The following is a 26,569-nucleotide window of genomic DNA, read 5'->3' on the forward strand; positions in this document are numbered from 1 at the left end:
GACCTACTCCAACCTCCCGAAGCGCAGTTACAAGCCCTAGATGCACCCAGAAATCCAACCAGGTCCTCACCGAAACCGACGACAATGGAAGATCGAAGCGCGAACTTGAGCAAGACGGAAACCAGTTGATTCATAGCCATATCATGAAATGTATCATGGCATTCCAGTGGACAGAAAACTCACTACATCTAAACAAGAAATCCCGCGCGGAGATCATTACATATCAACCAAGAAGCGAAATCTCAAAATGAATTGAAATGGCAACCCTTCCTCCCCTCATTTACTTTCTCCTTTCCCACCACCTTTCCCATCATTCTCATCTCCCTCCCCTTCCCTCGCTCCTCATCCCCCAAAGACGAAATCCCCCATCCCAACTCCATTGACAAAGCAAACCAATTCAAAGGCCTAATCCCCCCACATCAAGCCCATGAAACCACCACCTCCAAGCTTCCTCTCGACAATCATTTATCCTGTACTCGTACCTATCGCAGCTGATAAGTCTATACTCATCGCATATGCCGTCTTCTAGTCCCTAGGAACAGCCCAATACGAGTCCTTCAATCCGACGCCCCTGGACTTCGTGGTAGCAGGTCTCGGTTCTGCACTTGTTGGCTGCTGTGTAGATTGCGTTGGGACGGGAGTTATTGCTGAGTTACCATTTGTATTCGGAAGTGGAGGGGCGGGAGTAGTAATGCTAGGTGGATCCTGAAACGGATCCGTAAAATCCGGAGACATTAACTGACCTTGCCGGATCGGTGGATTTGTCACACCTCCAGTCGATACACTACTCGTATTTTCAGCTGCGGGAGCATGATGATCAGGCGAGACATTCCTCTCAGCATGCCGAGCATCTCCAGCTCCGAATTCCGGCATGCGAATCGACGTACGACGCCGATCTGCATCTCCTATAACCCCAGAAGAAATCCTCGATGGAGGAGGCTGTTGATAAGAAGGAGGAATTCCCTGCAAATTTGATGATATGCGCGATCCCGTCGGAATTCTCGGTCCCGTGGGTACCGCAGGTCCAAAACCAGGCCATGATGGCGCAGCCGTTTCAGAAGGTCGACGGAAAGGAGGAATTTTGACATCCTCGGTTGCATCTACTGTATTTCCAAGACTAGAGGACGGAAGCGGGTTTCTTCTAGTCGGCGTGGGACTTGTTGACGGATGCGAGAATCGTCTAGATCTTTCCTGTTGAGATGGACCACGATCAACATCCTCATGATCTACGCTCTTGGATCTCCTGGAAGAAGGAGGACGTACGATAGGAATAGCTTTATTCGCTGGTTGACGCTCAATAATGCCTTGTTCGGTGTAATAATTAGGATTCCCCCTTCGAGCAGCTTCTTCGGCACGGAAAGCTCGATTGCGCTCGGCTTGTTCTGTTCTCGCTTCAAAATCTTCTTGGGTTCCGAGGCCAATGGTCGTGGATGCTGTTCGGTTGGTTGTAGGGGTGGATTCTGTTGTTGTTCCGTCGGAGGGAGAGGGAGTGGTTTCGCCTTCGAGGGCCCTTTGTCTCGCGAGTTCTCTTTGCCTTATTTGCCAAGGGGGTGTGATTGGTAGTGGACGAAGACCTGTTGGATGATAGTGTTAGTACATACTTCGAATGGTTGGAAGAATGTGGACACTCCGCAACCCTCGCTCTGCGAAACGTTGTACTCACTTTCAGCATTCCCCTGTTGAACCGCTCGTCTCATCCCATTACTCCRCCATCTGCCACGAATCGTCTGAGTCTCCGGTCCCTCCAAAATCCCCTTGACTCCAGCAGAATTTGCGTCGTTTCTCGACATGATTTTGACTCTCGCATACTCCTCATCATCTTTCAGCTCAAAGCGATGATATAAATCGTCCCCATCTCTAAACGTCCTACAATACACATCAGGTTAGAAATCGACTGTGAAACAGACAATTCTCCACCACATTACTCACCCCTCATAGCTAATACGTTTGCGCTTCTCATTAGGATATCCCGGTACGATCTGGATATTTGCCGTAGTGACCGATTCTTCAAACTCATGCAATAATTCGCCAAGGAGATCCCGGAGAGCTCGTGGAACCTCATCGATCGGGACGAGTTCATGTCCGAGTTCAGGAACGAGCTCGGTCCACTGTTGTAGTAATTCTTCATATTCGACCCTTGATTCGCTCGATCTGTTAGAGTTTATTCGTGTCAATACCACCTCGAACATTGATAGCAGCCTATGCTGTATCGCAAGTGGAATGTTACTTTGGTGGAAGATGAACGTAGACGCTGGCCTTTGAGCCTCACCGTGGTCGGTAGTTCCAGCTGGCTCTGTGTGATGCTCGTGTGTTGTGTCCTCCCCGTTACCTTCAGCCGGCGAAGCGTCCGGGTCTGCGGGAGCCTGCTCACCCCCAAGTCTCTGGATTTGACTCTCAAGTTCCTGGATTCGAATTCTGGCTTCGGCTAATTGTCTCCTGATCTCATCGCAATTCTCCTCAGATCCAGAATCCGGAGCGGTATTGCGTGGTTCAAGTACCCTTTGACTCAGAAGATCACGAAGCGCGGTTCTTTGCACTTCAAATTCCGCCTCCCACTCATCGCCTCGCTCAGCTGCCCATCTCTCCCCAGGAGGAGACTGTGGTTGTGGAGGTGGAGCATTTGCACTCTGACGGGGTTGCAAAGGGCGTGCACTCAGAAGAGAGCTGAAACTGTCCACTGGTGAGATGACAGGCGGCTGGTTTTGCGCGCCAGTACCTCTTCGAAGCCTTGCAAGCTCTTCCCGTGCTAATCGCAGCTGCTCCCTGACTTCATCACAAGATTCTTCAGGCTCGGACACTGGCCCCTGCCCCTGATCGGTCCCTCCAGATCCTGTAGCAGTGGAATCCAATCTCCTCTGTAATCTTTCCAAAGATACCTGGAGATCCGCGGACTCTTTCTCAGCGTCTTCGCGCTCTTGCACCAACGTAAGACGAGTTATTTGATGATCATCTTCTTTAWCGCTTAGCGTTTGTTCGAGTTCTCGGACTTTATCTTCGGCTTCTTTCTGGGCAGCCTCTGCGTCGGTTACGTCGTTCTTAAGCTGTTCGATCTTCTCCCTGGCATCCCTGAGTTCTGCCTTGACATCGGCACAAGGATCAACAGGCGGGTTAGTAATTGACGCACCCTCGTTTTCATCCGGCATTGGTGCCGTAGCAGGTGTTGTCTGCCCTTTGGATTCGTCCTGAGATCTCTGAATGGCGGCAAGGTGCTCTCTGGATTCCCTCAACCTATCCTTGGCTTGCCCCTTTGCCCGATCAGCCCTAGAAGTAGCATCCCTCGCTTGACCCAGCTGTCGATTCAAATCCGCGACCTCCCGACGCACAGTCTCCAAGGACGTCGTGGTAACTTCCATGGTCATCAGATTGTGGGCTCTCTCTCTCTGAAGATCGAGCTCGGCTTGATCTTGCTTCTCCTTTGCCCTTCGACAATCTTCTTCGCAAGTCGAGCTTCTTTGGCCCGATTGCTCAGAAAGCCGGATTGCCTTTAACTCCAGTTCCGCTTCGAGCTCCTCGCTCCAACTATTAGCCGTCGCAAGATCTATCTGTGCCTGCTGAAGCTGCCTTGTTATACGTCTGAGCTCTCTCTCGCACTCATTCTGCGTCCGATCCTCGTGAGGTCCACTTCCGGTTACTTCGTCAATCGACTCAGCGTCTGGGCCATTTTGGACTCCACTGATGATCTCTTTGAGCTCTTGAATACGATTCTGAGCTTCCCGAAGACTTCTTTCGCATTCAGGTTCCGGAATTCGATTTTCCCGCTCCCTCAATTCCGCTTCGCGGTCTTGATAGTCCTGCTTGTCTCTTAGTTGCCTGTACTCAAAATCTTCCATGATTCTATCAACCCGATCGAATGCTGCCTTGACTTTTCTGTCTGCTTCTGCATTCGCATGCGCAATGTCATTTTGCACAGCAGCTCTGGTTGCGGCGCAAACCTCGCATTCACCAGTGGTTCGTATTGTGCCATCATGAGGCAAATTAGATCCGTCTGTAGAGCGATTTGCGTCCTGTGCAGCATCATCAATCTGACTCTGCAGATCCGTGACCTGCGTCTCCGCAGCTTCCTGGGCAGTCCTAGCGGCATCAAGACTCTCCTGCAGCGTTCTTTGTCTAGTCTCACATTCGGCGTGGATATCGGGGGAGGCATCAGTATTCGTCGCAGCATTATTGGTGGCATTTGGAGTCGGATTCCAAGTAGCGTTGAGCTCAGTAAGCGCATTGCCAAGTCTTGTATTCTCAGCACGAGCATTCGCCAGCTCCGTAGCAGCCAATCTAGCCGCTTCGGCAGCAGTGTCTAGTTGATCCCGAAGTCTCCTACGATCGGCTTCGCACCTCTCAAGGTCATCAGAAGGTGACTGAGCTGATGCGGCAGGTGCTGGAGTAGGCGTTGGGCTGGGATACTGCTCTGGAGATCCGTTGATGACACTTCGACCGTTCTGCAGAATCTGATCGAGCCTCGCAAGCTTCTCGGCGCCTTGCGATGCTAGGGCATGAGCGGCGTGGAGTTGTCTCCGCAGCTCAGCACGCTCTTCTCTGCATTTGTCCAAGTCGTCAGGGGCATCTCCATCAGATGTGACATGTGAGGTAGGGAGCGAGTTTGATCCATCGGTCGTCCTCTCAGTGTCTTCCTCGGAAGCTCTGGTTAGATCAAGTCGGTTTTGAAGGGATTCGCGACGCCTCACGGCTTCACCAAGCCTCGCCTCAGTATCATTCAACTGTTCTAAACACTGCGTGGCCAACGTCTTTGCATCGTCGAGTTGCCTCTGAAGCGCGGCGCGGCCTCTTTCGCACTCAGCGAGTGGATCCTCTGCTGCCTGCCTGTCAGCGATTACAAGTTGCCTGGAGGCCTCGTCGGCGACTGCCTGCGCATTAGCCAGCTGCCCCTGGAGCACTTGACTTCCTCGTATACACTCATCCAGAAGAAGTTTATCGGAATCGATCTTGGCTTGAAGTCCTGCGCCTCGCTTGTGGCAGTCCTCGAGGTCTCCCCTGAGTTGCGCCTCTCGGACAGCCGCCGTTTGATTGTTGGAAGTCTGTGCAGCTTTGAGGGAATCGATCTTAGCCTGTTGTTCTACTCCGTGCTGTCTGCACCTCGCAAGCTCATCTTCAAGCCTCTCCTTTTCCCGAAGAAGATCAGAAGATGGAGGATCACTGCCACCGCCACCACCGCCTCCTCCAGGACCGCCGTTATTTCCACTAGGACCACCCAGGTTTCCTCCAGGAGCGCCGACGTTTCTGCTGGGACGATGCCTAGTGTGTCGACAAGGAATACAGAACAAGTATATCAGAAGTAGAAGCACAGCCAGCAATCCCACAAGCCATGGCAATATATCCCGCACAAAGTCCTCGCCCAGATCCAATTCCGGCAGACGCAGGTCCGACAACCAGTTTTTCCAATCAAAGCAGGGCTTCAGCGTTGGGCATTGAGCTTGAAATGTAGTAGGATTCCTAGGCTCGCAATCCTTTCTCTGAATGTATTCGGTATAGACTACGGGTATCTTCACGGCTTGCCAACGAGTGCCATCTGGGTTTGTGCCATTGGGCCAAGGCAGGCATTGCTCGCAGGGTGGACAGATGGTGTGCGGTGGGGAACAAATCGCACTATCGCCTATGTACGCAGCGATGCCCCAGATGCCGTKCACCCATGCCGCGGGTGCCCAGTCCATTGCGCCTGCTAGGAAGGTCGAGTATGTCCTGATATGCAATTATGGAGTAGAATATCCCGCCCTTGTACGCTCGAACAGCTGCTGGGACATTTGCGAATTGCATGAGGAATTCGTGTGGAAAAGGGAGGATAATGAAATGGGGTCTCGCCGTTTCTGGCATCTTGTTGACAAAGAACGTGACAATTGTTAGAAGATGACAAAGAGCTGAGAGATCTTGCCCACACACTTAGCTTGTCGACATCGTCTTCTGGTCATGGTAAGGTCGAAAGCGGGGCGGAAGGGGAAATATGTTGTATAGTGAAGGGGATCGGTATTCGCTGTCTGCGATGGGTCGTGGCTGTAGGACGTCTAGAACGAGAATCTCGGTAGGAAGGAAGCCCACATTTCGTACAATAGATAGTGTAGCTAGTAAGCGTTACTACTGATCTCTTGCGATATGTGGTATACACACTCACAGGGCTGTGCGAGGTGGAGAAGCACGTGACGAAGCAAGCATTCCCTGGTAATATGTCGCGTGACTCGRAGTTGCTATACGCGGGAACAATCCTTAACGTGTCTTATTTAGCAATCGTCCATCGACGCTATCGTCATTGTCGGTCCTGTCACAATGACAGCAGGAGTGAAGAGTGCACATGAGGTGAGGTCGTGGATTCGCGGCATTCGGCCCGGAGAGGCGTCGTCGTCATCGGCGGCGAAGGAGAATTCCATACCGTATCATCCTTGACACGTCGGCCCTGATTTCTCCAGCAGTGCAAGGCTGCACAAGCCGACACGAAAGAAACGAAGGGATCATAAGTGATACACGGGCATGCAAGCGAGGAGAAACATGGCATGACATGAAAGTACAAGAGTCGCGGAGTAAAAGAAAAGGGAAACCCTCCCATCATACAGTATAAAAGATACAAGGAGCAAGMATGGCGACACCCTCGAAGAAAACCTCCGATTCGGCGTCGAAGCCTATGCTCCGCCAGCGACAGTCGTCAACCCTCCACTACCAAACCTTCCCCACCGCGCCGCCCAGGAATGCAGGCCGCCCGCCGCCGACGRGGAGGGATCTTAAGGGCGGTGCCTCGTTCAACGGCAGCGCGAATGGCGCACCTTCCCCATCCGACCACAACGGCGGCGGCGGCGACGACGACGATTCCCATGCCTCCGACTCCTCCAATCAGACGCCGCTCCCCAAAGGCCAACTCGCCATCTTGGCCGYCATTTCCCTCGCCGAACAGACGGCCTTTAATTCGATATCACCCTACCTGCCTGATATGACATCTTCGTTCCCGGATGTGAGCGAAGACAAGATTGGCCTATATGTAGGACTCATCGCATCGGCCTTTGCGCTTGCCCAGTTCTTGACCAATTTCATGTGGGGATGGTTATCCGATCGCGTGGGACGGAAGCCGATTGTGCTCACGGGCACCTTCCTCACGGCGATATGTTTTGTGGCATTTGGATTCTGCAGGACTTTCTGGCAGGCGGTTGTGGTGCAGGCGTTGATGGGCGTGGTCAATGGCAATCAGGGTGTTATCAGCACGTGTCTGGGTGAAATCACCGATCGTTCCAACCAAAGCCGCGCATTCACATATCTGCCGGTGATCTATGGAATTGGTGGAATTACCGGACCCCTTGTTGGAGGACTACTAGTAAAGGAAGGCCACCAATACCCCTTTCTGTACCCCAACCTGTTCGCCGCCGGTGTGCTAGCACTGGACCTCATCCTCACAGCGTTCTTCCTGAAGGAATCCCTCGACATTAGCGATCACGAGCTCCCTCCGCTGAGAAAGCGCATAGGAAGCCTCTTCTCCTGGATCTGGCAGTTCAACAGCTCCTCCCACAATCCCTCATACACCCGCCACCACACCCACCAACGCAGACCCACCCATCGTCCCATCCTCCAAGAAAACTCCTACAACTCCGACTCGGAAGACTCGACGACTCTCTCCCAAACCTCACACCAGCAAGAAAATCTCAAATGGTCCCAGGTCGTCAACCGCGACACCCTCCTCCTCCTCTCCACCTACCTCATCTTCCAACTCAGCAACGTCTCCTACAACTCCCTCTACCCCATCTTCTCCCAAGCCTCCCCGCCCACCGGCCGCTCCCTCTCCACCACCGAAATCGGCTCCTCCCTAGCCTTCGCCGGCCTAATCACCATCCTCTTCCAAGTCGGCATCTTCGGCAAACTCCGCCAACGCATGGGCAATAAATCCACCTACCGCATCGGCCTCTTCGGTTTCGTCATTTCCTTCTGTCTGATGCCCTGGATCGGCTACAAAGATGGAAGAAACGGCACACATCCCGAAACCCGCTCCGGAAGAATCTGGTTGGGAGTGGAATTAGGCGCGGTCCTCATCATTAAGACTGTAGCGGCTGTAGGAGGCCTCACATCCGCTTTACTCTTAATCACGAATTCCGCACCTAGTCACGCCGTTTTGGGCGCTTTGAATGGTTTGGCACAAACTCTTTCTGCTTTGGGCCGAGCGGTAGGACCGTTTATTAGTGGTGCGCTTTTTTCTGCTGCGACAAAGGTTCATCCCAAAGGGGAAGCGTTGGCTTTTGGGGTGTTTGGAGGGATTAGTTTGGTGGGGTTTTTGATGAGTTTTGGAATTCGGGGCAAGAGTTTGGAGGCTGAGGGGTGGGATGAGGAGGAAGGTCAGGATGAGGAGGAGGGAGATGAGGATGAGGATGATGAGGAGGAGGATGATGAGACTGTTGTGAGGAGGTGAGGGGGGTGTCGTCATACATGTATATGGATATGATTGGGATTGATTTGTTTAGCGAGGCGTTTTTTTCATGGGTGTATGTGTATGTGTGGGGAGGGAGGGAGTGGAAAGCGCGCTTGTATAGATTGCGCGGTGCATGTGCGAGGGATGCATAGGGTTGATTGATGAGAGATGCCATGTGTGTTAGACAGGGCTATTATCTACCGAGTTCGCATGAAGCAGTACGAATTACAATACTGGATATTTTGCTTGGATTCAGACACCTGTAGAAGAACAAAGCCTCATATATTCAACACGGCATCATCAGCCTGACATAAATCCCAAGTCCCAATAATATATATCTTAGCCAGCATAATCAACCAGTTTCACACTCTTCATCTCCCCCTCCCACCCGTCCCCCCCGATCCTCCTTAAAGGCGCCACAATAGCCATTTCCGCCCAAACAAAGCTCGCACCATTAATCCCCATCTTAGTCGTAAACTCCATCTCAGCCTCATCATTTACAGAGAAATAAGTCCTATTCCCCTTACCAATCAAACTAGCATCCACCCACTGCCCTACAGGAAGACTGTAATTCAACGCATAGGCTTCCCCGCCCGTCACGAGCATCACGGCGCCGGAAGTACCGTTTCCAGATCGGAGTTGACTGTCGGGACCGGTGAAGAGTGCGCCGGTGTGGTTTGTGGATTGCTTGAGGGTGAAGGATAGGGTGTAGTTTTGGCCTTTGGAGGTTAGAGGGGTGGTTATTGAACAGGCGTTTTTGAATTGTAGGGCTCCGTTTACGATGCTGCAGTTTGAATTTCCGTGGTAGTCGTTTCCGGAAAGGTCGGTGACTTGGTCGGAGACGGGAGAATTTGGGACTGGTTTGGCGGTGAATTGGTAGTTGAGAATGGTAGAGGTTTTGGATTTGATGCGACGATCGAGGTTTTGTGCTGGTGCTGCTGCATGCAAGGTCGGATAAATGGAGTCGTATTGTTCCTCAGTCACTTTGCCTCCCCATTGCTTATCTGCGAGAGCTGGTAGGTAGTCTCTCCACGAGTAGTATGCTTCCAGGACTGTACTTGCGTTGGGACCGTAATCGTTCCATTGAGCGGCGAGCTGGCCGATAACGTAAGGATTGTCTCTACTTGGGTTGTTGGTGGCGTTGACGATGTCGAAGATGTCCGGTGCGTAAGCGCCTCCCAATGGGTCTCCGTGGAAAATGGTCGTTTTGTTCAGGATTTGAGGGTAGGATCCTGACCACTTTGAGACTATGTAGTTTCTGTCGTCTGAGTTGATGACGCTGTAGCCGTTGTTGATGTAGTCGAAAAGTGCATTGTCCTCGAACGCCGCCCAGTGTTGAAAAGCTACGGATGTAGGTATGTTGTTGTCGTAACTGTGTTAGATCAATGTCAATAGCCGCAATTTGACATTGTGGGTAAGATGTCAACGTACGATGTATTCGGTGGAAATGTTCCCCATACTCTAATGGACTTTCCGCTTTCTGAGGGAATGTATTCATTCATGGCGTTGACGAATGTGTTGTATTCCTCCGCCAGTGCACTGCATGCCAAATTAGCATTGGAGGTAACACGATGAAGAGAAGATCATACTTGTCCGACAATGATGTATCCACATACTCATCAGCTCCTATGTGAACCACCTTGCTATTGAACCATGGCAAGAAAGTGCTCCAAATGGTCTTCATCTGCGGTATAGTGCCCGGATAAGTGATGTTCAAGAGATCTATCTGTCCTTCCAGCGCCAACTCGGGCTTCCATTGCGTAAAGACCAAGGCATGACCGGGTGCCTCGATCTCGGGAACGAGCGTTACACCTCTAGAAGCACAGTTCTGCTCCATATAAGCGTAGTCGGATTGAGTGTAAGATTCATTCTGTCTTTTGTTCAATCCCTCCAATGCAGGATCATCTGACCACAGCCGAAATGCCGAGTAGAGTTCTTGTGATCGTTCCAGGGAGTAAATCTTGACGTTGTTGTAGAGGTTGTCGGAGATGTGGAAGTGGAAGGTGTTTTGCTTGAAGAAAGACATCCAGCTGCACATCTCTACGATGAAATCCGGGGGAAAGTAATGCCTTCCAGCATCGAGCATGACACCCCTGGTGTTCCATCCTGGCGCATCGATGCCATTGCCATTCGCGATGGACCCGTCATTCAGTACCGCTTGTTGTAGGATCGTTCTTGTTCCCCACCATACTCCGAGTGGGCTTGCTCCGCTGATGGTAACCCCAGAATCGGTAACTTGAATGGCGTAAGCCTCAGATGTCATTCGACCTGCGACGTCCACAAAGCCGGTGTTGTTCTGAAGGGTCAGGAAGATCTCGTTGGTACCGCATGAGACTCCTTCCGAAATCGAAATGTTTGCGCCCATGATATCAGCCCAATCATCACCGAAGGTCCTGGCAAACTCGGAGAGAGTTGGAGGTATCAGAGTCCATCCATCGTTGTCAACAGCGTTGGCGAAATTCGCATCAACGACGATTTTTTGGACATCGCGAAGGTTGAAGCTGCCGCCATCATTGACCGTGGTGTATGGTACGGTTGGAAGTCCTAGGAGATCTGCAAGTACTCCTGAGCCGCAATAAAGAGCAAAAGTAAGAAGTCTTGTAGCCGCCATGATTTCAGCTCACAGTGTGAACAGAAACAACAAGATGTCAAATCAATCTTAAGTCTTACATGTCAATGTATCGTTGCAATGTCAGTGTATCGTTGCAATGTCAGTGTATCGTTACAATGTCACCGTGGGGTTGATGTCAAGCTTCGATGTCACCTACAAGGGATTGGAAATGATCGTCCAAGTGGGGCCCTACACGACGTCAGATTGGGAAAGATAGGCAAGGTCATTTAACCGCCATAATAAATACGATCTCGCCTTGACGCAAATGCAAGTGCGGAGAAGTTAGTGCGCTTCAACGTAGCAGTGTCTGGGGTAGGCCTGCAAAAGCATAGCCGGAATCCACCCTRATAGGCCAGTCTTTCAATGCCCCAGCTGCTTATCGATTTTCTCGATGCTTGTCGTTGTGTCGAGTGTTGGCTTGAACAAAACTGCTCGACCTGAGGTCTGCGGTGTAATCCGTACGCAGGATGGATTCGGAATCGACTTCCAAGACACACAATCGTTCTCTCCGCGATCGCTAGGCTTTGTGCTTCTAGTAGGCCAGCTAGTCCGTGGACTTGCAACACGCGATAGGGAAATCGAGCAGCTCCACGTCTTATCTGGCCACAAACAATACCTCCACACAGTGTCACATTCCGCGGCCATCTCCCGTATCAAGACTAGTCGTAAGGTTCCATGAGCTTATTCGTCGCTACTGCCTCTGCAAAACCATCAAGTGCTGTGGTATGGCACCACGGCTTTGCATTGATTTCATCCTCGATGGTCGACGAGAAGCACGACGACCACTTCATCCGGGGATGTCTCTTGACAATCTGCTCGATGACATCAAGATGCACGAGATGTGGCTGCCAGCCCATGTTGTCCAATTCAGTAGATATTTGGATCAATTGGACCATTCTCGACACTGTGCCAGTCTCTCCAGGATCCTGATGACGGATGATGGCTTCGCACACGCTTTCCGCTTGGGGGAGTGGGGCACCGAATGATTGAAGTTCCTTCAGTGCAATGAAACCTCCTTGGAACTCGAAGGAGAGGTGGGTGGCCGCTCTATTTTCAGAAGTTGTGCCAATGTCATGGAATAGGCAAGTCAAGGCCCATGTCTCCATGAAGGAGCCAATGTTCCATTGCGGGAAGTTCTGGGTGACAATTGTGTGACCTGCAATAATGAATGAGTATACGCGGTCTGTTGCGGCGGTCATTAGAACTTACCGTAGTAGTAGACTCTTAGGCTATGGTTGTAAGTCTGCTCTGATAAATGCATTTTGGCATAAGCCTGTGCTTCATTGACGACAGACGTCTTTGGCCAAACACCTTCAAAATTGACTTTGACGGCGTTCGCGGTGACCTTGTCGTCGGAAGGGACATTGGACCGGTTGCGAGGGACGCTTGTCCAGCCGAATTGATCATGAATGTTTGATTCGGCCATGTTTGTTTGGAGTTTGTAGAGAGATGATCAGAGGCTGGAATGTGTTGGGCCGATTGAGGATGTTGTTAGATATAAATCGGGAGTGATGCAAGAGATTTCGTGAGTAGTGGTCGTTAATAGTGCGTGGCGTGCAGCAAATTCGATGCCCTGTAACCAATGTGCATGAGTGAAGCTGAGCTGACGGCATGTGCCCCGGTTTTTTGTGGTTACGCGAATGTGATGCAGGTCGAGAACATCCACCTCATCCTTGGATCAGCGTGAGATCGTTTTGCAGCAGAACGTTACAGCTCCCCTGATGCATCACATGGCGCTCTTTCCATGTTGCTCTCGACTGAATCGGCCGAAAGCTTTGCTGAACTGCAGCCCGCTAGGCCACAAAACACACTGCGATGCTACGGGACTCTGTAACATGCGAAAGCAAAGCATTGGACTACCTCGAGTTGGCCCTTTCAGGATGTGTGTCTCGCCCTGCAAGTTCACAAACTGAACTCCAATCTATTACCTGCGTACCGTAAGCTGATATTCCAGAAAGAGTGTCATTTGCGCCGACTTATTACCTGCATAGTCTCTTGCGAAGAACCGTGATGGGTACTCGATGCCTTGGGAACCTACAATAAGCGTATCGTGTCAGATCCTCCAGAGAATGCATGTGAAAAGCGTAACGTACCACTATCGGTCTTCCCAGGTTCGTCCGCCTCCTGAGGTGCTGCCTCGTCAGCGCATTTGAAATGGTCCCAGATGCGTTGACGCAGGGCAAGCAGGCTCTCGGGAGACTCTATCTTGAAGCATGGATGCCTCGAAGACTTGTCATTGGTACCAAATGCAATATGTACCTGTTGACCAGAGGTGCCAATATCAAACCTGAGCAGCTTTGTCAGTCGTCGACTTGTTGAAACCACTTATACATCTCTTACCAAGCCAATCTACCCCTTTGCAGCTCTGGGACTCTCCTGGGAGTCAGCCCAAGAGTGTCGCCATAGAAGCGGGTCGCAAGCTCGAGCGAACCAGCGGGGACCAGCAGGTTGACATGGGCGATGCCGCTAATCATCTTGGTCTTGAATGGGAAGATGGATGGAGTGAACCAAGACTACTCAAGCGCCGATGACCATCGAATGTTGCTAGGTAGAGATGCCTAATACCTGACTTGGGCCTCACGAGTCATGTGGCACTCCTCATCGGCATCTGTCGGCAATGTAGCTCTGCGATATCGCCGGAGCACGTCACGGATCGGTGCCTGGTCCGGGATTCCAATCAAATATTGACTCCCACGTGCCTTGGATTTGATGACTGGCCATACCTTCCATTGATTCCATACACATGCAGATTTCCATGCAAATCTCACGCCGAACGCGAGCGAACACGACTAGTAGTCTGGAAGTGGAAGGAAAGATACCTTACATGTCAGGGTGACAGAAAGTGACTTCCAAGAATCCTTCTTTTGTCGGAAAGCTCGGGCCACCAAACTACTTTCCTTGGCATTGGTCTACTCCACAACCATCTTTCGCTTGTTCGGCCCCAGCTACCTCTTAGCTACACCCGCACCTCACTTACCTTAGCTAGTTGAGAAGTACGCATCGAAAGCGGAGATACGATCGCCTTCGGTTACTCGACCGCAGTTCATGCGCCAAACAGCCGAAGACTGATTGTTTCTTTTAACCCGCGCGCGCAAGAGGTTTCTACTTCTCTCCGCCAAACGTAAGTGGTCTCGCTCTCTCAGCATGGCGTCGCTACTTTCCTTCCTGAGCACTTTGCTTCTTGTCTCCTCCTCGGTCACTGCTCAACCTACCTACGGAGGGTCTCCCGTTGCTACGGTCAAGAATGGTACCTACGAAGGCCGCTTTGAACCATCATATGGAACGGAATACTTTTTGGGCATTCCGTATGCGCAGCCTCCCGTCAAGGATCTTCGTTTCCGGCCGCCTGTTCCGTTGAATTCATCATGGGAAGGTACCAGGAATGCTACTGAGTTTGGATACCAATGCATTGGATATGGCAAAGACAGTAAGTGAACGAAGGGCAGAAGGCGTGCAGAGTAATTCAAAAATGTCACTTGAGCAAGGCAGGCTGTAGGCTACGTTGGAATTAACCAAAACATTGCTGACCTTTATACCCTTCCCTTTTAGCATGGAGTCAAGGTAACTACGTCAGTGAAGACTGTCTGACGCTCAACGTGATCAAGTCGCGCGGATCTGGTCCGGGTCTACCAGTGGTCGTATGTTTTCCCAAGAAAGACGAGTAAAATTGTTTAGGTGGAAGAGCTCGCTGACGTCTCCCAGGTCTGGATTCACGGCGGAGGATACACCAATGGAGGCGCATCGGACAACCGTAGGAGCCCTTGTCATGTGTTTACACGAGTTGATCATACTAACATGGCTGGCTAGGTTACAACCAGTCCTTCATCGTACAGCAGTCCGCAGAAGCAGGAATGCCGATTCTCGCCGTGTCAATCAACTACCGTCTGAGCTCGTGGGGATTTCTTTACGGCAAGGAAGTGCAGGACAGTGGCAACACGATGCTCGGGTTCCGCGATCAGCGTCTCGCACTCCACTGGGTTCAAGAGGTGTGCTTCTTCTTCTTCTTCTTGATCGTAAAATGATTCACATTGACAGTATCTAGAACATCGCGGCGKTTGGTGGGGACCCCAACAGGGTGACCATTCAAGGCGAGAGCGCCGGCGCGTTCTCAGTTGGTGCCCAACTTCTGGCATATGGAGGCCGTGACGACAAGCTGTTTTCCCAGGCAATTGCTCAATCTGGAGCTCTACTCCGCCCAGAAGCCTATCCGACACCGGAGTCTTGGGAACCAGTCATTGCCAACATCTCAGCAGGCGTTGGCTGCACCAATTCATCTGATGTGCTGGACTGTCTGAGGTCTGTGCCAGTGGAGGAGCTGAGCAGTGTACTCAACTCGACAGCGACCAGCGGTGCTGTATATGGAGTGGTCATTGACGGAGATTTCATCACAAAACCCGCTGTTGAGCAGATTGAAGATGGAGACTTTGTCAAAGTACCATTCCTGCTCGGGTGTAATGCCGATGAGGGGACGAGCTTTGGCCCGATTGGAATCAACACGACCGCCGAATTGAACAACTACATCGGACGCTTGGGCTACGATAACGCCACTGCTCAGGATTTCAACATTCTCTATCCCGACATCCCCCGAATTGGGTAAGTATTCCTAAAGGGCGAGAGGTGTGCAGTGTAGTTCGAAGTTGTCCCTTGAGCTTGGATGGCACCTATCCAAGACGTCGCTAACCCTTCTACCTTTCGCTCTTAGTATCCCAGCAACCTACCCCGGCAGACCCAATGGCACGTACGGTGCACAATACAAGCGATCTTCGGCATTGGTTGGRGATCTACGCCAGCATGTTCCCAGGAGATTATCGGCACAGGCATACGCCAAATACGACGTACCAATGTACTCTTACTTTTTCAACGCGAGGGTATGAAGACCTCTTTCCCGCTGCTTCACGATATTCATTTTGCTAACCTTGACAGCCCAATGGCATCAGTTGGACATCAGGAGTTCCGCACTTCCAGGAGGTCGCTTTCGTCTTTTACAATACTCAAGGTCTAGGATATCCTCAAAATGGAGGCCCCAATCCGCTTGCCGGTAACGTGAGTTGCAGCCGTTTCGACGCCTGATATGGTAAATGCAAAATTCGTCTACCAAAGCTAACGTTGGTACGCCATTAGGAGAAACTCGTTGAGCTTGCACTACTCATGACAAGACAATGGATTTCATTCATTGCCTTTGGAAACCCCAACACCAATTTGGGAGGTGAGTCTGCGACTTCGCGGATAGCTAGATCGAGAGGTGATCCTACCTCTCCTTCTCCGCACGCTATCCAGCACTACAAAATTCCTCRATACTAACATCCCCCCAGTCGAAGCCGAAAACTGGCCCAGATATACATTAGAAGACCCCCAAAACTTCGTCTTTAGCGAAAATGTCACATCGCACGCAGAAAATGACGACTACCGCGTCGAGGGAATGCAGTACATTTCGGGTATGTGCATCGATCCGCGGAAGCTCAGCCTAAGATGTTTGACACTAACCGACTGTAGATCTCTTCGCTGCGAGGCGCGGAAGGAACTGCACAGGAATCGTGGACTGCACGAGCTGATGAATAGGAAAACAAACTAGCGTCATGAGAAACCCGACGCATAATCTTCGGCACAACTCTTGGCTTGGGGGAGGGGTGCTCAAAGACCGGAAACGGCGCATGCATGAAGGCGAATCACATTCGGTGGCTGTTCAGACGGTAAAGATGCCGCGACTAACTCCGTCGGGGTCTTTTCCCAGCGCGCAGGAATGTTTTGGGGGAACTGCTGCCATCACCTATTATCAGATGTAGCCGATATTTTGCCAGAATCCGAATGTGAATCCTTCAGATCTGTCTCTCCCCTGCATCCTCTTCTAATCTTGGTCTTCTATGTGGATACTCTTGGAGATGGCGGCGATATCCTCATAAGAAACGTGTGGGAGCAAGTATACTCGCGTTTCCAATTTTCCCTTTTCTTCTGGCGTTCTATCTTTTCTTGTTCCTCAGTCATTCATTTTCACTCTCGACTACAGATTCCACCACCAACCCACCAAAAAGAAACCTTTGATACAGCTTCAAAAATGGTCCTAAACAACCAAGTCATAGTCCTGTTCGTCCTCCCTCCCTCCCTTCCCTCCCTCCCAACCAAAATCCTTCCACATCAACACCACCCACCCAATCTAATCTCCCATCTTCATCCTCCCAGAATCGTCGTAGCAGCAGCAGGAGCAGCAGTACTCTGCGGCTACGCCATCACGCGCTTCTACACGAACTCGGCTCCGAACGAACATCTCGAAGGCGTGGGCGAGGAATTCTCCCAGGCGCAATATCAACGGGAATTGAGATTAAGGAATACGGAGAAGATTGCTGAGATGACGGGACATGGTCGTCATACGCTGGTATGATATTTTTGATGAGAGAGGGTTTGGGATTATTTGRGGTTTTTGATTGCTGAGATTGGTGATTTGTGTAGAATGAGATGAGGGCGAATGCGCATTCTGCTCTCTCGTGAACACAAGGAGAACGCTCGGGGTGTTTTGAGGATGTGTTCTTGGAGAGGGGACTGGTTGGTTGGAGATGTGGTTGGATGATGATGCTGGATCTGTGTCGTCTCCATGGAAAAAGTACGATCCGCGTGGAAGGCGTCGAACAGGACGAAGGATGGCCGAGAAGGAAGAAGGAATGCGATGAGCTTTTGAGGTACAACTCATCATGGGACAATGATACAACAAACTCAGGACTTGGAGATGGTTGGTATGCCATGCATGTATCAGAGTGGTTTATCAATCTCTCTGTAGGCATCGGWTTGTCACCAGATATCCCTGTCAACGGACATCGGCAGAGGATGTCACAGATCACTGCCCGATGGTTGCGACGATCACATTCATTATTATCAAGTATGACACACAATATGCATGAGACAATTGTTCATCCTTCGTTCGTTGTCCGATTCCATGAAAAAGCTTCTTCACGATTGGCTCGTAAACTAGCTCGCATACCGCTGCAGCGCGTCGTCAGCGAGGCTCAGCCGTTGAGTTGAGAGGCATTTTATTTCCAAACAACGACTTCACATAACATCCACAACATTAGCATCAAAAAACATCAATCGACAGTACCTTATCTATCATTAACAATGAACTCCGAAGCGGATATTCCCACACGAAAACGAGCAAAATCCCACCAAGAATATCTCGAAACATTACACCCACCTTCCCCAGCAGAAATCAAACGCATCAGCAACGTGCAAATCCACAAAGAAGAAGCCACGAAACGAAAATATGAAAGCGCTCAAGAAACTCACGCCGCAAGACTAATTCAACGAGCATATCGCGGTCATCGAGAACGAAGACAATTGCAGGGATTGATGCTCACGCCTTCGACACGTTGGGTGGAAATCATCAAGGAATGGAAATATCGATCCGCGATTGCGCCGCATGATACTCATACTCCTAGTCCGATTGAATCATCACGGGGTGGTGAGAAGATGCGAGCGAGAGCGACTTCTGATGTTGCGCAATTACGATGGCGACGAGCTACGCAGATTGCTGAACGAGCTGGGGGAGGCGCGATTACTCCTCCCGTGGTCGATGCAGTATCCCAGTCTCCTCCTACATCTACTAAGAGGAGATTTTCTGGAAGAAAAACTTCCGAGAATAATGTCGACAACTCAATGCTTTTGGATCTCCGGTATTTTCTAGAAATGGTCGATCTCAAACATCGTTACGGAGCGAATCTGCAAATCTACCATTCGGAATGGAGGCGCTCACCCACCACGCAGAATTTCTTCGAATGGTTGGATCGTGGGGAAGGAAAATATTTGGATCTTCCCATGTGCCGTCGTGCGAAATTGGAAAGTGAACGGATCAGGWATTTGAGTAAAGAGGAACGGAAAGATTATCTCGTGCAAGTGGATGATGAGGGGAAACTTCGCTGGGCGAAGAATGATTGTCTTATCACCACCAGTAGTGATCGATATCAGGATTCCATGGCGGGGATTGTGGAGAGAGGGAGTGCGGAGTCTACTTTTGATGATGAGGATACGAAACGCAGGTTATCTGCTGATCTGGGCTTTTCTAGCAAACTCGCTGCTATCAACGGGAGGTACTTTCGCGGCACAGCTCCGAGTCATTTGAGCGACGAGACATCATCTTCCGAGTCTACTAGCGACAGTGATATCGAAAGGACACAAACGGAGCAAGATATCGTCCATCAAACCGCCACGAAAGACAGCACTCCACGGAAAAAATTCCACGTCTCGCCCGCCACGATCCTAAATCATCTCCTCCGCGCATCCGTCCGACCGGGAACTTGGATCTACGTCGCCGACACGCTGGGGAGATTATACGTCGGGATTAAATCTTCGGGGAGTTTTCAACATGCTTCTTTCCTTTCGGGCGCGAGGATTAGTTCTGCGGGAACGATAGGGATTGAAGATGGGCAGTTGAAATATTTGAGTCCGCTGAGTGGACATTATCGCCCTACTACGAGATCTTTCAAAGCTTTTATGAATTCTCTAAGGGAGTCTGGAGTGGATGTTTCCGAGTTGAAAGTTTCGGGTGCGTATGCTGTGTTGTTGGGGATGGAAGTTTATGGGAAGTCGAAGAAGGGGATTGGGAAGATTGTTCGGCTTAGAGATGGGGAGAAGCGAAGGAGTAAATCGCAGAGGAAAAGTACTAGTGAGAAGGGTGGAGAGATGGAGTCTTTGGCTCCGTTACAGGAGGATGCATCGATTGGTGCTGTGGAGAGGGTTGAGCGGAGTTGGGAAGCGGAGCATGAGCAGAGGAGACGCTTGGGTAGATTTCACATCCATAGGAAACGCTCGTCGACTGGGAATTCGTCGCAGGGAGCGGAGGGTGCAGTGCGTGGAAGGTCGCCATGAGGTTTTCATAGATACCCCAATCGTCATGAGAGACTACTGATAGAGACTAGACAAGTTTACGGTAGTGAGACACATGTGATTCGACGCTTGGCTCAAGCTATGCTACATTTGGCGCAACCATCTCATGTGGCGCATGAAGCACAACGATCGCCTACTTCAGCGAAGCTACTGCATCTACGCTAGCGAACTTCTTTCTTTCTGGTTGATCATTCATTTTCCGTTACCAGACCGTCATTACAGAAGTGAGGCTCTTCTGCTGAAAGCATCTAGTAGCGCTTGCCCTCACGGAGAACATCGCTGTACTCCTCGAGTGGGGAGCGGATGAGCTTGGTCTCCTTCCACAAGTTGGGAGTGAGGAATGCGTAGGTGTTGGTGATGGCAACAAAGGTGGCCTTGAGGGTGTTCTCGAGGGTCTTGGTGGATCCGGAGGAGGCGGTGTAGATGTCGCTGACACCGGCAAGCTGGAGTAGACGCTTGACGGCTGGGGAGGCGACCAAACCGGTACCACGTGGAGCGGGAATGAGCTGGGTTGTATTAGTATTGGAATGGAAGGTTGAGGATGATCATGTCAACTTACACGAACGGTGACGGAACCACACTTTCCGCTCTCCTTGACGGGGATGGAGTGAGGGTCACCGAGGTTGGTGCCCCAGTATCCGCGACGAATGGGGACGACACTGATCTTGGCAATGATGATAGCGGCGCGAATGGCAGTGGCGACTTCCTTGCTGGTCTTGATTCCCAGACCGATGTGTCCAGCACTGTCACCAATAACGACGATAGCCTTAAAGCGAGTGCGCTGACCAGCACGGGTCTGCTTCTGGACGGGCTTGATCTGTGGACGAGGGAGTGATCAGTATGGGGGGGTGTTGAGATGGGGAGTATTATTCCAAGCACGCACCTTCATGACCTCGTCCTTGAGACCTGGAAGGAAGAAGTCCACAATCTGGTACTCCTTGATAGGGAGCGAGTGCAGGTAGATTTCCTCCATGCTCTTGATCTTGCCGGCCTTTACGAGACGGCCGAGCTTGGTGACGGGAGCCCATTCCTTCTCGTCGCTCTTCGCACCGCGGCCACGACCACGTCCACGACCACGGCCACGGTCTCCTCCACGGCCACGGTCGCCGCCACGGTCGCCACGCGAACCGAATCCACCGCCACGAGCGCCGCCAGCGCCTGCTGCTCCGCCTCTGTCTGCCATTGTTGCTGGTATGTGGGTGAGGGGTTAGTGAGGTGGGCGAGATGGGTGATGTCGGCGAGTTGGGAAAGCGAAATTTGAGAATATCGAGGTTCCGCGCCGATTGCCAAGATTTTTAGCCTCGTGGGTTGTGCCCGCTGCGCTAGTCTATATTAGTACTAGAGAGCTGTGTTGATTCCCTTTGTTTACTTTACCTCGCGATTGCGACTCCACCATACATGTCGATTCGCGTGAAAAGCGCGCCTTGAAACATGGATTTGGCCGTCAACAAGGAGAATATCGCGCCGACGACATCAAGCGATCCACTCACTCGGAAAGGAGTGTCAATGTCGCCCTCACCGAAGAAGACGAGTCGAAGGGGCAGAAGTAAGAGCATCGGGCCTGGACTACTGGATGAGCCCGAAGAACCCAAACGCGAGTCCAAGGACAGGCGCAAGTCTGCCTTTATACCCACCACGGCGACGAAATCGATCCTGTCCAAAGATGAGGCGGCCGCCAAAGCCGCGCGTCGCAAGTCGATGATGAACCGGCGCGTATCGTTTGCGCCGGAAGCAACGCTGCACACTTGGGACATTATCGAGCAGGCGCATGACCAGACCACATCCACCGATTCGGCAGAGAGCACGCGACGGGGTTCCGCTTTTCGTGGGGCCTCTTCCTCCCCCGGCCAGAGCTCGGATGGGGAGGAGTTTGCGTCTTCGGCGCAGGATGTCGCGGATGCAGAGTTGCTATCTTCACCGGTGGCGCAGGATCGTGCGTCGAAGAAGAAGGCACGGCGGAGCTCGGGAATCCCACCCATGAACTTCAACAACCCAGACGACTTTTCCTCCAGTGGCGCGAGCGGTAGCGAAGATTCTGGAGAAGAGGTGGAGGAAGAGGAAGATGTCTTATCTGGTGATGAAACTGGAACAGCCATGAGCCTGGACATGGACGACAATACGATGCAGTCGGGCAGTGACGGTAGTACCTCGTCAAGCACACGCATTGAATTGGCTTTGCAGCAAGCCGCCAAAACTGCAGGAACTAGAGGCATTGCGTATGATGAGTTTGGTGACATGTCCATGGAAATCGCTGGAGAGGAAATCACAAACGCCTTTCAACCGTGGGTGCAACAACATGCAATGGAGCCACTTGGGTCCGCGGCCATGGATCAAGAAAACATCAATCCCTTTTCGCCAGCTTTCAAGGCCGATATAGCATCTCGGCCAGCGACCATTGACGAGGTGGATGAGGAGGATGAAGAAGTTGAGGAAGACATGAGCATGGATGTGACTCGCGCTGTCGGTGGAATTCTAAGAGCCCAACCTGTCGCGCCAATGAGCTCTCCAACCGGCGATGGGACCATGGATCTCACACAAGCAGTCGGCAAGATCACAGGACAGAAGCGACGCAGATCTACCACCGAATCTGGCTCGCCTGGAGAAGCCATCTCCATAGCACAATCAAAGAGGAGAAGGTCTTCCGTAGCGAGATCGTCCATGGGAGATGACACTATGGATTTGACCATGGCAGTTGGAGGAATCCACAGTGTGGCGTCACCAGCGAAGTCAGAGCGAAGAAGAAGCATGCGAAATCGCAGATCATCTGGAGCAGTATCCGATGGTACGATGGACTTTACGCAAGCCGTTGGTGGCATTCATGCAGCAGGGCCGCGCGAGGACGATAGTTTGGTTGGCAATGAGGAACTGTCCATGGAGCTGACTACAGTACTTGGAGGTATTCGAACTGGTCAGGAGCCGATCCATGTCGAGTCGAGACCTCGCACACCTCAGCAGGCCCAGTCTCCAATCCGCGCGGCAGCAAACACAACACCCAAAGAACAGGAGAGATTCAAAGAGACGCCCGATTTGAGTGCCAAACAACTCCTGACGCCTGTATTTCAAGCACAATCAGAGATGACTTTGGATCGCCAAGCCTTTGTGAGCAAACCACTATTGGGACGGACGCCGAAAGCATCCGTGGGCACTACTGGATCACCTGCTCGATCGCCTGCTCGAGACGATGTAGCCAGTTTTGCTGAGATGCAGAATCAATCCACCCCTAATCTTGGGTCGTCTCCAGCCAAGACCATCTCTTATCCGCAACTTCCACCCTCCGCGCAAAAGGTTTCACCCGTGAGAACACCATTGATGAGTCCGCAGAGGCAACACGTCCAGAGAACCCCAACAAGTGGGTTGCGAATGCCGCGGGCTCTTGAAGGACACATCCTCGAGGCTTCGCCTACTGCAGAGAAGCAAATGCGAAGTTCTCCTGCAAAGGCTACTGCAACACCGGAAAAGCGTAGCTCAAACAGTGATGGTCAGAATCTGACAAACACCATAAAGTTAATGTCGACACCACGGAAAGAGACTCTGAAGAATGTCACACCCAAAAAGCACACCCCGGCAAAGYAGACATCTCCTGTGAAGGCGATCACGCCTAGAGGCCGTCCAACACCGAGAGGCCGCCAAAATGTCAACGCTTCTCCTGCAAGGCGGCTGAAAGAAGACCTCGAAAGCATGCAAGCAAATGGAAATAGCCTGGAAAAGGTCGGCCTGCAAGATTTCTTGACTCAAGCTGGCATTCGTTTCATGGACCTCACAACCACCAAGCGTAGAATGACGACTGCGCCGACTCCATCCAAGGTCAAGAGTGACTCTCAGATCCATGACGAGCCCGAGGAGGCAAGTCTGGAGAATATGGTTGTCGCTGCAGCACGTACTGTCCCTGAACTAGAACTGTACCAGCATGCTTGCCACGAACTCAAGCGTTATACCAAGGAGGGCAAGCAGATGATTTCGGAGCTTGAGGCTGCAACCTTACAAGAACAACCACCTATGATCAGAGCATATGTGCATGCTGCGCCTGGTAGGAAAGCTGAGCTAGATCTTCAGATGCGCGATATGAAGACAAACGCACGCCTTCAAAGCAAGGAGATGTGGTATGCCTGGCGCAGTCAGCTCCTTGATGAGCTGATGGTCGGTTTGCAGAATATCGCAGAAGGACTCATTAAGGATGACGAGACTCTGGCGCGGACTGAAGTGATGATTGATGAGGTACTTCCTAAACTCGTCGAGCAGCATGATGGCTTACAACAAGAGGCCGAGAGGCTGGAAGAGAGTGTGAATGCCGTTTCGGAGGAGGAAAGAGAGGAGCTCGAGACTGTACGCGAACAGCTCACAAAGACGAATTTGCAAATCACAGAGAAGAGGCTTCGGCTTGAGGAATTACAGCAACAAGTGCAAGAGCAGGATAAGCTTACGGAGAAGTTGCATGCAAGTAATGCGGAGTTCACCGCTGCCACTCAAGAAGCGAATCGAGTCCGAGAGGCCTGCCGTGGTGTGTCTCTTGGCGAGATTACAGAGTTGAAAGGTTGGTGCCGCTTGTTGTTCATTACACGTACTTTACTAATTGATCCTTTCCAGATTCCGTCAAGCAGTTGGAAGATACCTTTGGGTGGTCTATCATTTCAGCAACTTCCTCCCCATCAACGCTCACGATGACCTATAAGGGCGACCTCCAGCTTTTCCTCCACCCGCAAGCCTTTGCGCAAGAGGACGAGCTACCGAACGCCCCTATCCGCCTGACATACATCGCGGACACGCAGTCTGTATACAAGAAGAAGCCGCTGACTACTACTTTACGGTTCTTCCTACAACTCCTCCAAGCGACACTCCAGGGTCTCCCACAATGCACCACCARGCTTGGCGATTTATTATCACTCGTCAGCAAAGGATGGGACACCGCCACCGCTCTCGCAGAGTCCGAACGCAGACTCAGCATCGAGGCATTAACGGAAGTGAAAATTCTTGGAGATGAGAAGCTAGCCATTGAAGCGATTGTACTTTTACCAAAAGTCAAGACCAAAGTTCGAGCTGGCTTTGAAGTCACTGCTACCGTTGGTGCAGATATGGAAGTCGTGACGTCTGTGGAGCCGAGGGTGGTCGTGGTGTATGGGGAGCAATACAATGAGAAGAATATGGCCGAGTTCTTGAAGAGCGTTGTTCTTGGGGGGTTTGATTCGTGGGATTCTGCTGTGAGGGGTATGAGGGAGAAGTTGATTGCTAGAGGCGTCAAGGGCGCGAGGAAGTGATTGTATAGGTTCTTTTGGGGCTGATGACCGTTATGATATGGGGGGGTAGGCGGCGCTATTGTTGAGGATATCCATTTCACTTGAAGGACATGTGCAATTTTCAGTGGCGAATTCTCTGAGTGTTTGTGCCTACAATCCAAATTTACCTTCTTGTCAAAGAAACCACAACATCGTTCGGGAGAAAGAAGTGGCTTCGACCAAGCATACTGCTTAGTTTTCCTCTACTGCAGAATGTCCGTTCGGAACGGAAATTCCTGGCGCCTCCTCGCTAGTACTGTTAGTTACTATGAGTTTCTCATTTCATTGATATAGTAGTTTTGCTCTAGCATCTCTCTGGCATTCGACGAAAGAACATACCGCGGTGTTCTTAGTAGTTCCGGCTCGTGACTATGTCGTCGGAGGAGGAGGAGGAAGGACAACCGACCAATTACCCTATGGGGTTCCGAGGCTAGTTTCCTTCTCGCATTAACAGCCCTGCCTGCCTGCTTCCTGGACGCTATCCACGAAATGAATCATCAGACTTCATCTCCCATGTAAGGGGGTCGTCAACGATTAAATAGAAAAGGTCATAAAAACCAACCCCACGATCCCGGGAATCTCTAACCATTTAACACGCGACATAATCGAACTGCCCGCTGCTGAAGACGTCGTCGTCGTCGGAGAAGAAGAAGCCGCAGACGCATCCGAAGCACCAAAAGAAGTCACTTCGCTCGAAGCAGTCGTAATAGCATCCCCCCATCGATCCGTCGTAGCAGGAGGTAAAGTCAGAATCCTCGCTCCATCAACCGTAACACTCTGCATAGCAATCCCATGCGCAGTATCCGCCCACAAACAATACGGCGTCTTCGTAGGGATATAATCCCCCACAACATCCCCCGAAGACCCCCCAAAAGACGCACTGGTATATGTGACGGCGTAATTTTGGGCGTTGTGGATATTAGTCGCTACTAGACTTGCTAGGGGGGTGGGAGTTCCTGTTGTGCATGTCTGCTGGCCGTTGTTGTTGGGGATTAGGGGGAGGATTCCACCTTGTTGAGGTCCTTGGACGCGGCAGCAGAGGAGATTTTCGAGGGATATGTAGGTTTCAGTGGTGCGGTTGGGGTGGTATTCATAGAGGTCGAATGTGGAATCTATGATCCAGCCGTCGCAGCAGATTGTCGCGAAGTCGGAGGGGGTTGTTCCGCGGGTGGAGTTTGCGCAGGTGTTTAGTTCGTCGTTGAAGTCGTAGAGGGAGTATATGCACCATTCTTTTATTGTGCCTGAGGGGATTGCTGTGGTTATTGAGGACATTGTTGGGATTTATTATTATTATTTTTCCGTGTAGGGGCTTTTTGGGGGGGAGAAGATGGGAAGGAGGGCTGGAGTCTGTTTGAGAAGTTATGGCTTGAAGGATTCTTGCCAAGGGAATTATATTATATATAGTCCTTTTCAGCCGCGTTCTACTTGGCGGAA

At 51.3% G+C, this 26,569-nt stretch overlaps 11 protein-coding genes; 5 read left to right on the forward strand and 6 right to left on the reverse strand.

The window, feature by feature from the left end:
- Positions 1–525: 525 nt before the first annotated feature.
- RCC_11253 (uncharacterized protein) lies at positions 526–5,663 on the reverse strand (the record flags this gene model as incomplete). XM_023776475.1 has 3 exons in its annotated part: positions 526–1,574; positions 1,664–1,866; positions 1,930–5,663. The coding sequence occupies 3 exons, from the start codon at positions 5,661–5,663 to the stop codon at positions 526–528; spliced, it is 4,986 nt and encodes a 1,661-aa protein (XP_023632243.1).
- A 914-nt stretch (positions 5,664–6,577) lies between these two features.
- Positions 6,578–8,386, forward strand: RCC_11254 (related to tetracycline resistance protein (probable transport protein); the record flags this gene model as incomplete). Its single annotated transcript, XM_023776476.1, has 1 exon — positions 6,578–8,386. One exon carries the CDS (start codon positions 6,578–6,580, stop codon positions 8,384–8,386), a length of 1,809 nt encoding a protein of 602 aa, XP_023632244.1.
- A 339-nt stretch (positions 8,387–8,725) lies between these two features.
- On the reverse strand, positions 8,726–10,997 carry RCC_11255 (uncharacterized protein; the record flags this gene model as incomplete). XM_023776477.1 has 3 exons in its annotated part: positions 8,726–9,758; positions 9,818–9,925; positions 9,976–10,997. 3 exons carry the CDS (start codon positions 10,995–10,997, stop codon positions 8,726–8,728), a joined length of 2,163 nt encoding a protein of 720 aa, XP_023632245.1.
- A 659-nt stretch (positions 10,998–11,656) lies between these two features.
- Positions 11,657–12,423, reverse strand: RCC_11256 (related to Cyanamide hydratase; the record flags this gene model as incomplete). XM_023776478.1 has 2 exons in its annotated part: positions 11,657–12,153; positions 12,207–12,423. The coding sequence occupies 2 exons, from the start codon at positions 12,421–12,423 to the stop codon at positions 11,657–11,659; spliced, it is 714 nt and encodes a 237-aa protein (XP_023632246.1).
- A 476-nt stretch (positions 12,424–12,899) lies between these two features.
- Positions 12,900–13,471, reverse strand: RCC_11257 (related to glyoxalase family protein; the record flags this gene model as incomplete). XM_023776479.1 has 4 exons in its annotated part: positions 12,900–12,925; positions 12,981–13,031; positions 13,091–13,284; positions 13,338–13,471. The coding sequence occupies 4 exons, from the start codon at positions 13,469–13,471 to the stop codon at positions 12,900–12,902; spliced, it is 405 nt and encodes a 134-aa protein (XP_023632247.1).
- Positions 13,472–14,141: 670 nt separating this feature from the next.
- Positions 14,142–16,549, forward strand: RCC_11258 (related to triacylglycerol lipase V precursor; the record flags this gene model as incomplete). XM_023776480.1 has 10 exons in its annotated part: positions 14,142–14,424; positions 14,547–14,635; positions 14,700–14,748; positions 14,805–14,983; positions 15,040–15,590; positions 15,700–15,865; positions 15,921–16,040; positions 16,119–16,203; positions 16,310–16,432; positions 16,491–16,549. 10 exons carry the CDS (start codon positions 14,142–14,144, stop codon positions 16,547–16,549), a joined length of 1,704 nt encoding a protein of 567 aa, XP_023632248.1.
- A 500-nt stretch (positions 16,550–17,049) lies between these two features.
- Positions 17,050–17,480, forward strand: RCC_11259 (uncharacterized protein; the record flags this gene model as incomplete). XM_023776481.1 has 3 exons in its annotated part: positions 17,050–17,078; positions 17,175–17,367; positions 17,442–17,480. The coding sequence occupies 3 exons, from the start codon at positions 17,050–17,052 to the stop codon at positions 17,478–17,480; spliced, it is 261 nt and encodes an 86-aa protein (XP_023632249.1).
- Positions 17,481–18,101: 621 nt separating this feature from the next.
- RCC_11260 (uncharacterized protein) lies at positions 18,102–19,847 on the forward strand (the record flags this gene model as incomplete). Its single annotated transcript, XM_023776482.1, has 1 exon — positions 18,102–19,847. One exon carries the CDS (start codon positions 18,102–18,104, stop codon positions 19,845–19,847), a length of 1,746 nt encoding a protein of 581 aa, XP_023632250.1.
- A 266-nt stretch (positions 19,848–20,113) lies between these two features.
- RCC_11261 (probable 40S ribosomal protein S2) lies at positions 20,114–21,048 on the reverse strand (the record flags this gene model as incomplete). XM_023776483.1 has 3 exons in its annotated part: positions 20,114–20,371; positions 20,425–20,682; positions 20,749–21,048. The coding sequence occupies 3 exons, from the start codon at positions 21,046–21,048 to the stop codon at positions 20,114–20,116; spliced, it is 816 nt and encodes a 271-aa protein (XP_023632251.1).
- A 248-nt stretch (positions 21,049–21,296) lies between these two features.
- On the forward strand, positions 21,297–25,117 carry RCC_11262 (uncharacterized protein; the record flags this gene model as incomplete). XM_023776484.1 has 2 exons in its annotated part: positions 21,297–24,396; positions 24,450–25,117. The coding sequence occupies 2 exons, from the start codon at positions 21,297–21,299 to the stop codon at positions 25,115–25,117; spliced, it is 3,768 nt and encodes a 1,255-aa protein (XP_023632252.1).
- A 552-nt stretch (positions 25,118–25,669) lies between these two features.
- Positions 25,670–26,407, reverse strand: RCC_11263 (uncharacterized protein; the record flags this gene model as incomplete). Its single annotated transcript, XM_023776485.1, has 1 exon — positions 25,670–26,407. One exon carries the CDS (start codon positions 26,405–26,407, stop codon positions 25,670–25,672), a length of 738 nt encoding a protein of 245 aa, XP_023632253.1.
- Positions 26,408–26,569: the final 162 nt, after the last annotated feature.

Source organism: Ramularia collo-cygni (assembly GCF_900074925.1).
Source record: "Ramularia collo-cygni strain URUG2 genome assembly, contig: RCC_scaffold28, whole genome shotgun sequence".
Classification (NCBI taxonomy): domain Eukaryota; kingdom Fungi; phylum Ascomycota; class Dothideomycetes; order Mycosphaerellales; family Mycosphaerellaceae; genus Ramularia; species Ramularia collo-cygni.